The sequence below is a fragment of the Puma concolor genome, chromosome C2 (genome assembly GCF_028749965.1).
Source record: "Puma concolor isolate L17-30 chromosome C2, mPumCon1.1.hap2, whole genome shotgun sequence".
NCBI classification, from domain to species: Eukaryota; Metazoa; Chordata; class Mammalia; order Carnivora; family Felidae; genus Puma; species Puma concolor.
The window spans coordinates 146,741,105-146,755,339 of record NC_141675.1 but is presented as its reverse complement, the minus strand read 5'-3'; the positions used below and the strand labels follow the sequence as shown (position 1 = coordinate 146,755,339).

The 14,235-nt window shown below is 46.4% G+C and overlaps 1 protein-coding gene across 10 annotated transcripts in view; it reads left to right on the top strand.

The window, feature by feature from the left end:
- TIAM1 (TIAM Rac1 associated GEF 1) overlaps nt 1-14,235 on the top strand; it is a 394,514-nt gene that overhangs the window by 247,008 nt on the left and 133,271 nt on the right. For 7 of the 10 annotated variants that reach the window (XM_086675833.1, XM_086675832.1, XM_086675835.1 and 4 more), the window contains 2 exons: nt 1,019-1,195; nt 10,171-11,144. In XM_086675833.1, the coding sequence (XP_086531959.1) occupies nt 10,182-11,144 (963 nt within the window). In that variant the 5' untranslated portion in view covers nt 1,019-1,195; nt 10,171-10,181. The remainder of the gene's footprint in view (nt 1-1,018; nt 1,196-10,170; nt 11,145-14,235) is intronic. The other 3 variants (XM_086675838.1, XM_086675839.1, XM_086675840.1) reach the window with 1 other exon arrangement.

Sequence of the window (14,235 nt, the reverse complement as noted above, 5' to 3'; positions counted from 1 at the left end):
AGCGATGGGGATATTATGGAAAGGGCACGTATTGTAGGCTAATAATGGGGTGTTGCCGAGGCCGAGTGCTCCCTTTCTTGCAAGCGTGAGTCACCAACTTCAGGTTCAATAGCCCGGTTTCCAAGATAAGGAAGCAACCGCAACTTTACTTACTGTTCTCTGTGGATGTGTGCATTTATTTATTGGCTGCCCCTGTGGGGTTGCCTTCCACAAAATAGGCAGTTTTCTCCGCGTTCGTGCTCTAAGCGTTTGGTGCCTCGTGTTCTCGCCTTGCTGAAAACACCAGTAATGGGTGGCTGCAGCGGGCTGCCCCACAGATGGGTGCCCAGGAGGACAGTGGTGAGGTGCAGCCACCCCAGGGAACCCGCAGTCTCTCTTCCTTTCTCACTCAGTAGCTGCTGAAAAACCATCCAAACTGCACGTTCGTGGAGTTATCCTTGTCAGTTTCTCTTCTGTGTTAAATAACAGTTTAGGTATTTTGCTAAGTTCTTTTCTGTACATATTCTTCATGAGTGGTCTCTGAAGTTTGCCAGCTGCAAACATGGAAGCCACGAGGTCTGTGTATTTAATTAGGCCTTTGGTTTTCCTGACTTTTAACATTTTCTTCAACCTTCATTATAAATATAGCCCTGCTTTGGTAATAGCTGAGACTCCCTTGTTTCCTTGTATGTGTGTCTGTCCGTTGAGACCTTGTGGAGAGGAAGAAGAGCCCTGGAAATCATCCGAAGTAACCTGTTTCTGTCATCGGAGACTTTCGTCCACAGAAACGGGGCAAAATGATAACGTAGCTCGTGGGACTGTTTCTTTCCGTCAGTATAAACACACTCATACTTATTTATTTTTCTGATTATGCCTGTCACTTTGTACCTGCGGCCAACTGTTGCACTGTGTGATTTGGGGTGGGGTATTGCACACAAGATGGATGTTGGAGAATTGAGAAAAATGGGCGCCATAAAAAAAAAGGCCCACTTTCTGTGTTCTGGCTGACCATTTCCTTTCTCTTCTTGGTCCTCTCCAGGTTTTTGGCACCTCCTCATAGACTCAGATGAGACCATGACGGCCTTCGCGAGGGACAGGTGCTGATACCTTGCCCCAGCCCCTGTCACTGTTTATCCTGGCCATTTCCAATCTCAGTATCTAAATGCCACAGTGCTCTTGGGGCACGTTGGGCTGGGAACCACTGTTGCCTTGGAAGGTAGGTTTGTATATGTATTTTCGAGCCTGTATATGTGTCTGCATGAATTAATGGAAATGCTTCAAAGGTGGGGTTGGGAGGGGGGAGGGACAGATATGTTTTAGCATAATTGGAATTGCTGTCTTGCATGGAGCTCATGGGAAAAAAGAATTTGGAACCACTTCTTTGGATTAGGGTTACACCCATCTAAGAATTCAAAAGCATTAGCATTAAAGCTTAAAAAAAAAAAAAAAGAAAGAAAAAGAAAAGAAAAAGCCTGGTACCTATGAAATCTTTTCTCACCCTGTGAATTGCCCTCGGGGTCTTTTAAATTTATCCCTGAGCTTCAGCATCTTTATATTGGATTATGTTTGAAAAAGACAAACCTAGCTGCAAAATCTTAAATTCAAAACAATGATATATTTTGTTTGTGGTTTGGATAATCTTTAAAAAGCAAAATAAATACAGTCAAAATAATAATCTTTCTAAATCAAAGATCATCTTTTATTTGTTGCAAAACTTTCCTGTTTAGTCTCTCATGTTAGGGGTGCTCGCGTGTGACTTGGCAAAAACATTTTTCATGGGTTTGTAAAGATTGAGCAGAAACTTTCAGAACTTTGTCTCCATGTAATCTTAGCTTCTCCCCCCCCCCAACCCCCCCCCCCACCCCTGTCTTCAAGCTCAGCCTCCAGGAGAGAAAAAACAGGCTTGAAACCAAAGACCTCCCACCAGAAGCTAATTTTAAATTTGCAATCTGTTGTCTTGTGATTTTCGCTTCAAATTTAACTTTGAAATAAATACATTTCATCCTTTCTCCTGCAAATGTGGAGGTCTGTTTTCAAGTCATAGAAGGGTGATCATTATGTTTATTTTAATAAGTTTTTAAATACCTCAGGGGAGTGAAAAAATTGTATTATTAATAATTATAATTTACATACATCATTAAATGCCTTATGCTTGGATTTCACGATGTCCTTGCCAAATGACAGAGAAACCTGGCTTTCATAGTTGCCTTCTGACTTGAATCTGATGCGAATTGGGTCATCTCGGGCCCACTCGTGAGCTCTAACAGTTGTTATATTTGAAGTACCCTTGTTACGAGTTGGGCTGCGCGGCGACCACTCCCAGTGAAGAGAGCTGTGTTAATGAGTAATGACATGGATGGGTAGAGCATGGTCCCTGCCACTGGAGAATTACAATAAAATGGGAAGGGGATGCATAAAAAGCAAGAGCAGCACATCAGTGGACAAATAACCACATCGCGGACGCCACGCGAACAGGTCAAGCCGAGTGCTGTTGGAATGTAGGGAAAGCGTGATTAAGTCCAAGCTAGATGGTGTTCTTTTTACCTTAGGTAATTTCCCCAGCCATCTGTTTTGAGTTTGGGTTTGGTGTCGTTTGTTGTAGCTGTCAATGTAGTGCCCACATCCTCACTCTCTTCAATTATCCAAAAAACCCAGGGACTTATAACATGTTAACATGTTTTACTTATTTTTCTTAAAATGAATTCCAGGGTTAGTGTAGAAACTTTAGAAAATCCAAAAAATATAACTTTTGGAAATTAAAATTTCCCCTAATCGCTCTATCTGGAATAGTTGCCAGTGTGTGTGCTCACGTGTGTGTGAGAAAGTGAAATATTATTATTATTATTATTATTATTATTATTATTATTATTTTAAGTTTATTTATTTTGAGAAGTATGCACATGCAGGTGTGTGCAGGGGAGGGGCAGATAGAGAGAGGGAGAGAGAGAGAGAATTCCAAGCAGACTCTGCACCCTCAGTGTGGAGCCCGACTTGGGGGCTCGAACTCATGAACCGTGAGATCGTGACCTGAGCTGAAATCAAGAGTTGGACGCTTAACCGCCTGAGCCGCCCAGGCGCCCTAAGAAAGTGAAATACTATTAATATTCTTAAAGAAAATTTTAACCTGCTCAAAGCCAGTTTCTTGGATGCGCTTCGCAAATGTAAGTTTTGCTTCCTGAGAATAAGAAGGGTTTTGCTCCAGGGATGTTCCACCGCAACAACAGTAGAATTCTCTTTTTTGATTGTCTACTTCTGAACAGGACAAACCTTGGCAGGCTGACGCACAAGACTGGGCTTTGACCACTCGGAGCCTTCCCATTCTTCAGGGAAAGGGCTGGGCCATTCTGCTGTGTGTTTGAGGTACCGCTTGAATCGCTTGACTTATCTAGGGACTCTGACATGCCGTACCATAAAAGTATTATTCCAGGCTCCTTAGTCCTCAAGATGATGAGGTTTTTTCTGGTTTCCATTGTATCTTCTTCTTTCTCTCCCCCTTTTTCTTTTTTTTTCTTTAATTTTTTAATGTTTATTTCTTTTTTAGAGAGAGAGAGAGAGAGAGCGAGAGTAAGGGATGGGCAGAGAGAGAGGAAGACACAGAATTCAAAGCAGGCTCCAGGTTCTGAGCTGTCAGCACAGAGTCCGATGTGGGGCTCGAACTCACAGACCACGAGATCATGATCTGAGCTGAAGTTGGATGCTTAACCAACTGAGCCACCCAGGCGCCCCTCTCCCCCTTTTTCCTCCGAATAATGTAAAGTTACAGGAATATTTTTCTTTGTTCCTCTCTGCCCAGAGACCTTGGCCATGGGGTGATTTTCTATTAACTGGAATGTTTTCTCATGCAGTACGGGGGACAGCGTAACATCAGTGTGATTAAAGACGCAGCTTGCGTGTTCTCTCTTGGATCATAATACGTTTTACCTTTCTTCTTTGTGTTCTGTTCTTCTGCTCGTATACAATAGTTGTGTTCATAATGATTTTGTGTAGACACTGCAAGCAATTGAGGATTCCATTTATTTCAAGAGTGCTTACCTTTACTCAGGGAGCACAGTTAGAGTAGCTGCTTTATTTTAGTTAATTTTTTTGGAGAGGAGATTTCAGAAGAAAAACATTTTAACCTCGACGAATTTTTCCTCACTCCTTTGATCACTTTGGGTGCGCTTTGCATACATTTCCTAGCGTGGGAGTCTCAGAACACATTGGGCTGCGGTTTCAACCATGTCATAGCGGCTCTAACAGTCTTTGTTTGATATGCCAACACCTGGGTCACTTGAAGATTGACATCTATGGATTGTCTTTTCTCTTGAGAATTGGTTAGCTTTTCTTGGTTCTTTGGAATACATCGTGGACATTTTAAGTATTATATCGGGAGACCCTAAGTCCTGTTGAAATCACCCGGAAAATGTTGGTCTTTCTTTTTTCGCTGTTTTGGCAGGGAATCAGCCTGGCTAGGTTCAGATCACAAGTTCTGCCTCCCCTTTGGTGGGTGGTGGCTCCAGTGTCACTTTGGTCTCACTTGTCCCCCACATGTGCCACTGGCTCGTCTGGGACGTGGGCTGTGGTTTGTATCATAATTCAGTTCTCAAAGCCTTTGCCGTCTTGCTTTGGGTCAGTCCGAGGCATGTGCCTCTGAGGGGTGAGCCCGGAACTCATGTGGATTTATACGCGGCCTGAGTGGGTTTGCTTCTCCGCCTCTCTGTTCTCTGAGATCCCCCTCACTCCTTTGGTTTCAGGGACCACTTACCTTGGTTCTCTGGCCAGAACAGCCGGGCGTGTCCTGAGAATTTTTGCTTCGCCTCTGTCTGGGTATGCTGGGTGCACGCCTTCCGGGCAAGGCTGGGAGAGAAAACCAGGAAACTCACTCCCGTGTGCGCGGCCTCTTCAGGTTTTGACTCCCTTCCCCAGTCCGCTTGCTTTTGCTTACACTTTGCAGTCTTTGGGTACTTGCTTTTTTCCTTTGGTCCCAAGTTTTTAGTTTTTATCAGCGAGGGAAGGGTCCGTCCTGGTGCCATATTGCATCTGAACCTCGGCTGGCACCAGACGATAGCAACTCAGTTTTGCACACGACTTTATTTATTAAGACAGAAACGCATTGCCACTCAACTCTACCTCTCAGTTCAACCTCATTTTAGACCATTGGTCTGTGTTTGCTTTGTATTTCCTAATAATAGATGCTAGATGATGCTCAGTGCATGCTTATTTCTTATTGCCTAATTTGTGGAAACTTATATTAGAATGTTTTTGATGGCTTTAAGCTGTAAAAGCAGATTTTAGGGGTGCCTGGGTGGCTCAGTCAGTTGAGCGTCCAACTTCGGCTCAGGTCATGATCTCACAGTTCACGAGTTCGAGCCCCGCGTCGGGCTCTGTGCTGACAGCTCGGAGCCTGGAGCCTGCTTCGCATTCTGTGTCTCCCTCTCTCTCTGCCCCTAACCCACTTGCATTCTGTCTCTGTCTCTCTCAAAAATAAATAAACGTTAAAAAAATTTTTTTAAAGTTTCATTTTGCAGAACTCTCACTTTTAAACAAAAATTTTGTTTAACCACAATATTTCAGGTAAGACTTTGTTTTTTCAATTTGGAAATAATCACAGGTTCAGAGGAACTCGTATACTGAAAGTATACCCTTCACCTAGTGTCCCCTGATGGTTGCCTCTTAAATAATTAGAGTAAACTATCAAAGCCAGGAGTTTGACATTTTTTTTCAATGTACACATGTAGTTATAAGTTTAAGCAGGCTAATAAATTGAAAAAAGCAGTCCTTAAGAAAGGACCACTTAGCTGATGAATGTATGAACCACCCTAATGACCATACTTCTTGATAAAGTTCCTTGAGATACCTTTTCACTGTGTATTTCATTGGGTGGATTTACAGGAATTTGCAGTGATTACTTGAAAAATTGAATTGATCATATTAAGAGACAGATCGTGGTGTTGGAGAGTCATGTTCCCTTTAGCGCCCTTGAGCTCAGACCCTGAGAATCTCGGTTTTCTGACCCTGTCGGAATGACCCCCTGCCTGTGGCCCCACTATGTCGCCCATGCCCCCATTGTGTCTGGATCATCTTAGGCTGAGCTGTCCTGCACTGTCCACCCACACAATGGGGAGGGGTATCCTCTCGACTCTTGAGCCTTTCCCTAAACCCCTGCAAGGTCCTCTCTTAGAAGAGGAGGCAGCTATGAATTGAGGGCAAGAATTAAGTGACATGAGGCAGGTGCCAGGCCTTCATTCTTTGGCCAGGTAATTGGGGGTTGAGGGGAGCACAGTGGGGCAGGGTCGAATGGTCTGAGATGAGGGACCTACACAGGTCTTCAGGTGGAAGGGACACAGAGCAACAGGCACGTTGAAGACTGGAGTGTCTTCAAGGCACCCTGGTGGGAGAGGCCAGCGTGTTTAAGTCTGATGTGTGTTTTGCTCTAGTCCACACTGTGGTATTTTTACCCAGTGTGTGTGGTGTTAACATTCACACCTACATTTTATTGTGGTTGTAGGAGTTTTTGCATCCTAGGTGAAAGTTCATTTTATCATTCATTCATTCATTCATTCAGTATTTTTCCACTGAGCACCTTACACCTTTTACCTTTCAGGCAATGTTCTAGGCACTGAGGATACAGCAGTAAACAAGGCAAAACTTTCAGCTTTCCTGAAGCTTAGGTTGTAGTGGGGAAGGACAGAGGATAAAAAAGGATAAGTGAAATACATTGTTAACCAGTGTGATAAATTCTAAGGAGGAAGAGAAAAACAAAGAAGAGGGATAAGGATTGAGGTCTGCAGGAGGGGTGGTCATTTTGGGTAGAGAGGCCGGGAAAGGTCACCCTGAGAAGGCAGCATTTGAGTCAGAATTACAATGAACTGGAGCGTGAGCGCGGTAGATGCCTGAGAGGAGAGTTGTGGGTAGAAGGAAGATCATGGGCAAAGGCCCTGGGGCAGGCTAGAGTAGCCAGAACTCAGACCTTTGAAAAGAAAGTGTGAGAGAGGTTTAAATACTGAGATTTATTCTTGTAATAAAATCTTACCCAGCACCCTTTTCAATACCCCTCCCACTGCCCCCTGAAAGTGCAAGCTGTTAGGAACCACTAACATTCGACATAAGGAAGTGATAGTTTTAATGAGTTTAAAACTGGTGACGGTTTCTGGTTTGAGATTGAGTACTCCTTTTTTTTTTTTTTTTCTCCCTGATGCTCTTCTTTTTAATTTCTATCCTGGCTTTTGTATTTCAGTCTCACCTTAAGTTTTTCTTCTCTTACCTGCTGATGGTGCCATGATCACGTTGGTGAGGTACCCTTTGCTTTTGTTACTAAAACGCATGAATGTTTACTGACTCCTTGTCTCGAGTCGAACCCTTCTAGCCTCCATAGAGGCCACCAAGAAATTGAAAGCCACTTTTCTGCCCTGAAGTTGCTTCCTGCTTCACAGGAACAAAGCTGGTGCAAATGTAAAATACAAACGGGGTGTTTGTTTGTTTGAAATGAAAATAAACGATAGGGTTAAACCGAGAACAGGGAGGTACTCAGATAATGGAAGTAGCTGGCATTTTACATTTGTACATGAAAAGGATTGGACAACGTTCTGGGGGTTGACTCTGGCAGGGGGTGGGGGGTTGTCCCTGCAAGGGGAGATTGTGTCTGTCACATGCAACGGGCAGTTTCAAGTTTTCATGCTTCTGTTATTTCTGAGTCCTCCACCAAGGCCACATGGGCCCTCGTGGTTGTCACCGACCTTTCTGGAAAAGCTTTCCAACCAAGGGCTATTTCAGCAGTCCCTAGAAACTGATTGTTCTTTAGCGGCCTCAGACTTCCTGCTGACTCTGTGTAGGTCATCCCCTGAGAATTTCTCTCGGTAGGATTTAGGAGATTTGGCATTCATCTCTAAATTCTAGTTCTGAAGATAAAAATGGCTTCTTTCCTACCTTGGCTGGCCGAAAAGAATCTTGCTACTAAAAATGCTATTAATATAACAGGACCCGTCACGATGATGCATGGAGACGCTGTAATTCTTGAAGGTTGGGGCCATTTCCTTTAGGAAACTTCTCCTGAGGCTTTTAACTTGATTACTCTTCTCTTGACAGAAACAAGCCTAACCAAAAATTTGTTGTTGGCAGTATGTCTGTCAATTTATATTTGCAGACTTTTGGTACGTATGGTAGAGGAGGGTCCCCCTGGTGGGCCTGAAGTGTGAGGTGACAGTCTGGCTTTTCTCTCATTCACTTTTTCCACACTCATTCTTTCCTGCTTTTAAACTTAAATCTCTGTGATTCTTAAAATGGAACCATGGCTAACACTTGTTCTGAGCTCTGTATTATTTATTGGTAAACCATAGATACATCGATACATCCAGGGATCTTAACGTCTATTAAAAAAAAAAAAACACCTCTAAGAAATTAGTCATGGCCTTTAGTTATGGAAATGTTTATTTGTTTTACTTTAAAAATGCAGCACATGATATTCTTTGGACTCTAGATCCCATAAATGGTCGTGTTTGGACAGTTGATCTGTTTCTTTTCCCTCCAGTGAGTTGAGGTTGTTTTTTTTTTTTTTTTTTTCTTTTCTTCTTAAAGATGCCAGTCAGAGAGGCATGAGTTTAACTGCTTTGAAATATACTTACTGCCAGTAAAAAGGAGATCCTCCTTCTTGGAAAGTTCCCTCTGAGAATCATATGATGTGTGACCTGGTAGGGAATATTCCAGTATGGGAATAGCTTAACATCTGGTGCCTGTATGAGTTACCTCTGAACTCACTGGAACACGAAATGGAGGTTTTCTCTTCCTGTTGCCACTGCCTTCGTTTCCGTGATGATGCGCTTGTGGCGGTCAATGCAGTGTTTCAGACAGAACAGTGAGATTAGGGAATGATTCTGGATCAATGTGAACGTGTATTATATAGTCCAGGGCATTCCAAACTGTTTGTCGTGGTCGTAAGGGAATTCATTCTCCATTTCCCCCTGGTGCCTTTCACTTTTATTGTGTGCCTTCCCGGGGCTACGGTATCAGTTTCACGAGAGTAGGGAATGTGTCTCTTTTGTTCTGTGTTGTATCTCTGGCTTCAAGAACATGGTAGGTGCTCGGTGTATATTTTCTGAATGAATGACTGTGTAGGTGGTTGGAAAAATCAACTCAGGAATATGTCCAGCTACTATATTTTTCTTCTTTCCATTCTGGCCACTTTTATGTGTATATCTCGAGTGCCTACAATTTGAATGGTACAGAGAAAGAGCAGAGCAAGGAGAATAGGCCAATGGAGTCACAATCGCTGAGCTTGGAAGGTTTGTCTCTTTTCTATGGTGGATAAGGTCACCAGGTCAGTGCGAGAGACTGGAAAAATGTTAAGGAAGGGCTTGGATTAGCCTGGGCAGCCCCAAAAGGCGGAATCACATTTAGTGGTTTCATGATGTGAATGTCTGTTTGCAGGCACTCTGTACCAGATCAATGTTCTCAATTTGGGTTTGCTGCCAGAAATAAACCCATTGGTCTGCTGCTAAGCAGAGAGCGGGGTTTCTATTTTCTTCTGCCCGCACCCCCTCCCAAACACCGCAAGTTAAGGTTTTCAGAGTGCTGTGGAATTTAAGGTAAAAAAAGAAATGATAATAAAAAGCAGCAAGCCCATTTCCCTTTTTGACTTTGAAAAACTAGGAGGAGTTGATCGGACTTACATCTTGACTTTTCCCAGTTCTGATTGATTTTTGAAGTCTGAGTCAAGCAGACGCATCGGGAGGGAGGGAGGTTATCACATGCACCTGTGAGTTTTGTTAACTGTTGTTTGAAATACGGGTAGTTTCAAGCAGAAAGTGACGCATTTGCCCGACCCCTCGGTTTGTGCTCTCGGGGTTTGAGAACTTTGTTACGTATAGAGTTTAGGGCTGGCGGCCTCATGGAGGCAGCGCGGTGGCAGGTTCCCCATAGGCAGCTGCCCTCTGGACAAAGACGAGTTTCCTTGTCTGAACACCTTGCTGAGGCTCCTCTCACACATCTCGGGAGGGCCCATCTCAGTGGATGACGCTGGTTCTCACCTGCCACCGGGTAAGAGACCGAGCACCTGCCGGGTGGGTAGAGAGAGGTGGGTACGCTGTGACCTGCCGAGCCGTCTGCCCGCCCTGCACCCTGAGTTCTTTTCTGTTGAACTGCCCGTACCCATTGGTGACTCAATTATCCCCTCCTTTTTCCACCCCCTCCCCCTCCCCCCCCCCCCCTGTGCTACAGACCATAAAACCATGGGAAACGCAGAAAGTCAAAATGTAGAGCATGAGTTTTATGGAGAAAAGCACGCCAGCCTGGGCCGCAAGCACACGTCGCGCTCCCTGCGCCTGTCGCACAAGGCGCGGCGGACGAGGCACGCGTCCTCGGGGAAGGTGATCCACAGGAACTCCGAAGTGAGCACGCGGTCCAGCAGCACGCCCAGCATCCCCCAGTCTCTGGCCGAAAATGGCCTGGAGCCCTTCTCCCAAGAAGGCGCCCTGGAGGACTTCGGCAGCCCCATCTGGGTGGACCGAGTGGATATGGGCCTGAGACCCGTGTCGTACACCGACTCTTCTGTCGCTCCCAGCGTAGACAGCAGCATCGTCCTCACAGCCGCCTCTGTGCAGAGCATGCCAGACTCGGAGGAGAGCAGGCTTTACGGGGATGACGCTGCGTACTTGGCTGACGGGGGCAGGAGGCAGCATCCCTATACATCCAATGGGCCCGCTTTCATGGAGACGGCGAGCTTTAAGAAGAAGCGCTCCAAATCTGCAGACATCTGGCGGGAGGACAGCCTGGAATTCTCACTCTCCGATCTGAGCCAAGAACATTTAACAAGCAACGAAGAAATCTTGGTTTCCACTGAAGAGAAAGACTGTGAGGAGGCTCGGGGGATGGAACCCCGGGCGAGTCCGCGGCGGCTCAGCGCCTGTCAGCGTGCCAATTCCCTGGGTGACTTGTACGCTCAGAAAAACTCCGGGGTGACGGCAAACGGGGGGCCAAGGAGCAAATTTGCAGGCTACTGTCGGAATCTGGTGTCTGATATCCCCGAGCTTGCAAACCATAAGATGCCACCGGCTGCTGCTGAAGACTCTGTTCCTTACAGTAATTACAACACACTCCCCTGTAGGAAATCTCACTGTCTTTCCGAAGGTGCCACCAACCCACAAATTAGCCATAGCAACAGCATGCAAGGCAGAAGAGCAAAAACAACTCAGGTAAAGTGACCGAAGTCTGTTTCCATGTTTTGGAGTCGGTGCATGACTTTTAGTGCATGATTGTGCTCCCGCGAGATTCCCGTCTCTTAGTGGCTTGTGCCCTGTTTGCCCGGTGGCTGCTGCAGGTGGTACCGCTTTCCCCGAGGGCTGGCCTCACCTCTGCTTCGCCCCGCTTCCCGTTCCGCGGGCAGGGGTGGGATGAAGGGAGGAGTGTGTGTTTGGCGGGGGGTGATGTGGCGGGAGTGAGAATAAAGCTGCTAAGTTCTTACTGGGAAGTGACTGCCTGTCCAACTCCGATCTGCCGCAGCAGCTCGCTGGTTCTGAGCTTCCTTCCTCTCCCCGGACAGATGGGCATGGTGGGCTGTGGCCTCTTACAGCTCCTGTCTCCAGCACCGCAGGTGGGAAGGGGTTAGTCGGAAGCTCCTTTGAGGAGGCATTTTCGACTCAGGGCGGGCTCTGGTCATTTGTCAACTTCTCTCGGAGGTTGGCAGCCTTCCTGCCTTACCAGGAGCCATTTCAATTTCCTGTTCCTTGCGATGCTGGCCAGCCCTGTCTCTGGAGGGAGGTGTAGCGGAAGGAATAACACGGGCGGGTTCCAGTTCCTACTCTGCAGCCAACTAGTTGTGTGACCTTGGGCAAACCCTGCCTTCTAGTTGCTCCTCTGAAAAATGGGAGTGAAAATGCTCAACTTGCCTGCCTCGGGGTCTAGGGCACAAGAGGGTGGGTGGGAAGACATTTTTCAAAGGTTTTTAAGAAGCGTCTTGCTAACGGAAAGAGGACTCCCCACCTTAACCGGTAATGATACCCACACGAGCATAAGGACCTGTCAAGCCCTCCTGCTTGGACCAGGTGGGACCAAAGTCCTCTTCTGGTCCTGCTGTGCCCCTGTAGCAGAGTTCTGGGAGGCCTGGCTTGGGTCTAGGGTAGGCTCGTGGTTTGCAGGATGGGGCTTTGGATCAGAAATCCAGATCAAGCCCATTTGCATCGAAAGGCATGTCAGCCACCAGGGTGACCGGCTAACGGCAGTGCGGTCTGCCGGGGAACAGCAGGTGCCCTCTGACCCGACCAGTGGTCGGTGTACCTCTGGTACTGCTCCTGTGCAAGCAAAACAGGCATTTCAAGGTGAAGTTCTCTCGGAAAGGGGGTCTAAGTATGATGGGCAGATGGTGGAGAACCTAAGGAAGGAGGCAAAGAAAATTGGCATTAGACTCTCTGTGTTCTTGCTGGAGAGCAGATTTTTTAATAATGGATTCTTTTTTTTTTTCTTTAACGCTTATTTATTTTTGAGACAGAGAGAGACAGAGCATGAATGGGGGAGGGTCAGAGAGAGGGAGACACAGAATCCGAAACAGGCTCCAGGCTCTGAGCTGGCAGCACAGACCCCGACGCGGGGCTCGAACTCACGGACGGCGAGATCATGACCTGAGCCGAAGTCGGCCGCTTAACCGACTGAGCCACCCAGGCGCCCCGGAGAGCAGATTTTTTAAGTGTCCAAAATCTCAGGTTTCTAATTTTATCTCGGAATTTTATTTATTTTTTAAATTAAAATATTTTTTTTAAGTTTATTTTTTGAGAGGGACCGAGACAGCGTGAATGGGGGAGGGGCACGGAGAGAATTCCAAGCTGGCTCTGCGCTGTCAGTACAGAGCCTGATGGGGGGCTTGAACCCACAAAACCGTGAGACCATGACCTGAGCCGAAATGGAGAGTCGTGTGCTTAACCGAGCCTCCCAGGTTCCCCTACTTTGGAATTTTAAATTCTCAGGTATAGGTCATCAGGGGGTAGTTTTGTTTTGTTTTTTCTTTTACTGCTCTAGATTTCTGTATTTGAATAATTAAAAGTTAACTGTATGTTCCTCTGGGTTTATATGGACTAAAGGGAACGTGTTTGACCTCTCCCCTCCTTTTCTTTTTAAAATTATGTTTCATTGTGGGAAAAATATACCCATAACATTTATCACGTTGACCATTTAAAAAAAAATTTTTTTTTTTAAATTTTTTTTTTTTCAACGTTTTTATTTATTTTTGGGACAGAGAGAGACAGAGCATGAACGGGGGAGGGGCAGAGAGAGAGGGAGACACAGAATCGGAAACAGGCTCCAGGCTCTGAGCCATCAGCCCAGAGCCTGACGCGGGGCTCAAACTCACGGACCGCGAGATCGTGACCTGGCTGAAGTCGGACGCTTAACCGACTGCGCCACCCAGGCGCCCCAAAAAATTTTTTTTAATGTTATTTATTTTTGACACAGAGAGACAGAGAGAGAGAGACAGAGCATCAGCGGGGGAGGGGCAGAGAGAGAGGGAGACACAGAATCGGAAGCAGGCTCCGGGCTCTGCGTTGTCAGCACAGAGCCCGACGTGGGGCTCGAACCCACAGACCGCGAGATCATGACCTGAGCCGAGGTTGGACGCTCAACCGACTGAGCCACTCAGGCGCCCCACCACGCTGACCGTTTTTAAGTGTCCAGTGCGCTGGCATTAAGTCCCTCCACACTGCTGTGCGGCCATCACCACCATCCATCTCCAGAACCCTTTCCGTATTGCAAAACTGAAGCCCAGTACCCAACCTCTCTCCTCCCCCCCAACCCCCGCCCAGCCCCGGGCAACCACCATTCTATTTTGCATCTCTGAATTTGACTACTATAGGGACCTCATATAAGTGGAATCATATAGTATTTGCCTTTTTTGTGCTTGGCGTCTTTCCTTTAGCATCGTGCCCTCAAGGTTCATGCATTGTTGTAGCACATGTCAGAACTTCCTTCCTTCCTTGTTTTTTTTTTAGATTTTTAAAAATGTTTGTTTATTTTTGAGAGAGAGAGAGACACACACACACACAGAATCCAAAGCAGACTCCAGGCTCTGAGCTGTCAGCACAGAGCCCACTGCAGGGCTCGAACTCACGAACTGTGTGATCATGACCTCAGCCGAAGTCGGATGCTCAACTGAGTGAGCCACGCAGAGCTGATAAAAAGAGATGGTCTGCCGGCCTTCAGAGTTCAGAGAAGGCGAACATCACCTGTGACTGTCCCCTTTCCCTGGAACAGTGCCACGGTAGCACATATTCTGTGTGGGATTTGAGAGGCATGCCTGGC